Source organism: Empidonax traillii, unplaced genomic scaffold (assembly GCF_003031625.1).
Source record: "Empidonax traillii isolate 1590-97213 ecotype Southwest subspecies unplaced genomic scaffold, ASM303162v1 scaffold12677:size10451, whole genome shotgun sequence".
NCBI lineage: Eukaryota > Metazoa > Chordata > Aves > Passeriformes > Tyrannidae > Empidonax > Empidonax traillii.
The window spans coordinates 1,021-1,889 of record NW_020962855.1 but is presented as its reverse complement, the minus strand read 5'-3'; the positions used below and the strand labels follow the sequence as shown (position 1 = coordinate 1,889).

The 869-nt window shown below is 71.2% G+C and overlaps 1 protein-coding gene across 1 annotated transcript in view; it reads right to left on the bottom strand.

Annotated features, from left to right (window-relative positions):
- LOC114073683 (multivesicular body subunit 12A-like) overlaps positions 1–629 on the bottom strand; it is a gene marked incomplete at its 3' end in the record, with an annotated part of 8,949 nt that extends 8,320 nt beyond the window's left edge. The window contains exons 1-2 of the mRNA XM_027911403.1: positions 543–629; positions 321–444 (exon numbers count right to left, since the gene is read on the bottom strand). Coding sequence (XP_027767204.1) covers positions 321–444; positions 543–629 — 211 coding nt within the window. The remainder of the gene's footprint in view (positions 1–320; positions 445–542) is intronic.
- Between the last annotated feature and the right edge of the window lie 240 nt (positions 630–869).

Genomic DNA, 869 nt, shown 5'->3' with positions numbered 1-869 from the left:
GAACTGGGAACTGGGATGGGAACTGGGAAGGGGGTACCGGGGACTGGGATGGGAACCGGGAACCAGGATGGGAACCGGGAACCAGTATGGGAACTGGGAACTGGGATGGGAACTGGGAAGGGGGTACCGGGGACTGGGATGGGCACCAGGAACCGGGAAAGGAACTGGGCACCGGGATGGGCACCGGGGACTGAGATGGGAACTGGGAAGGGGGTACCGGGGACTGGGATGGGCACCGGGAACCGGAATGGGCACCGGGCACTAAACTTTCCCCTCCGGTCCCGGTCCCGGTGCCTCCCCCGGGAGCCACCGGGACGAGCCCCCGGTGCCGGTGCCCCCCGTTACCTGCCCTGCCGCGGAGCGCACGCACAGGTACCACCCTCCGCCGCGGTGCCCGAAGCCTTTACCCACCGCGGCGGGCGCGCCCTCCGCCGTCACCGTGATCTGCGGGCACGGGGAGCGTCACCGACACCGGTACCGGCACCGGGACGGGCTCCGTGAGGCCGCCATCCCTTCCCCTCCCCTCGCCGTGCCCCCCGTACCGCGGTCCAGCCCGGCGGGACGGCCTCGGGCCCGGCCGCCCAGCCCACCCCGGTGAGGGGAGACGGAGCCGCCGCCGCCGCCGCCATCGCGGCCCGTCCGCGGCACCGGAGCGACGGGGACACGCCCACCCAGCACCGGCGCGCTGCGATTGGCTAAAGGCGGAGGAGTGGCTCCGGCGATTGGGCGAGGGGTGTGATTGACAGGCGGGCTGTCCAATAGGAGGAGAGAAAGCCACAAACGCGGAAGCGCGGGAGTCGAAATCACCGGAGGGGACAGAGGGGTCTCCCCCGACTTTATTAACGGCACCACCGACAGCGCGACCACCG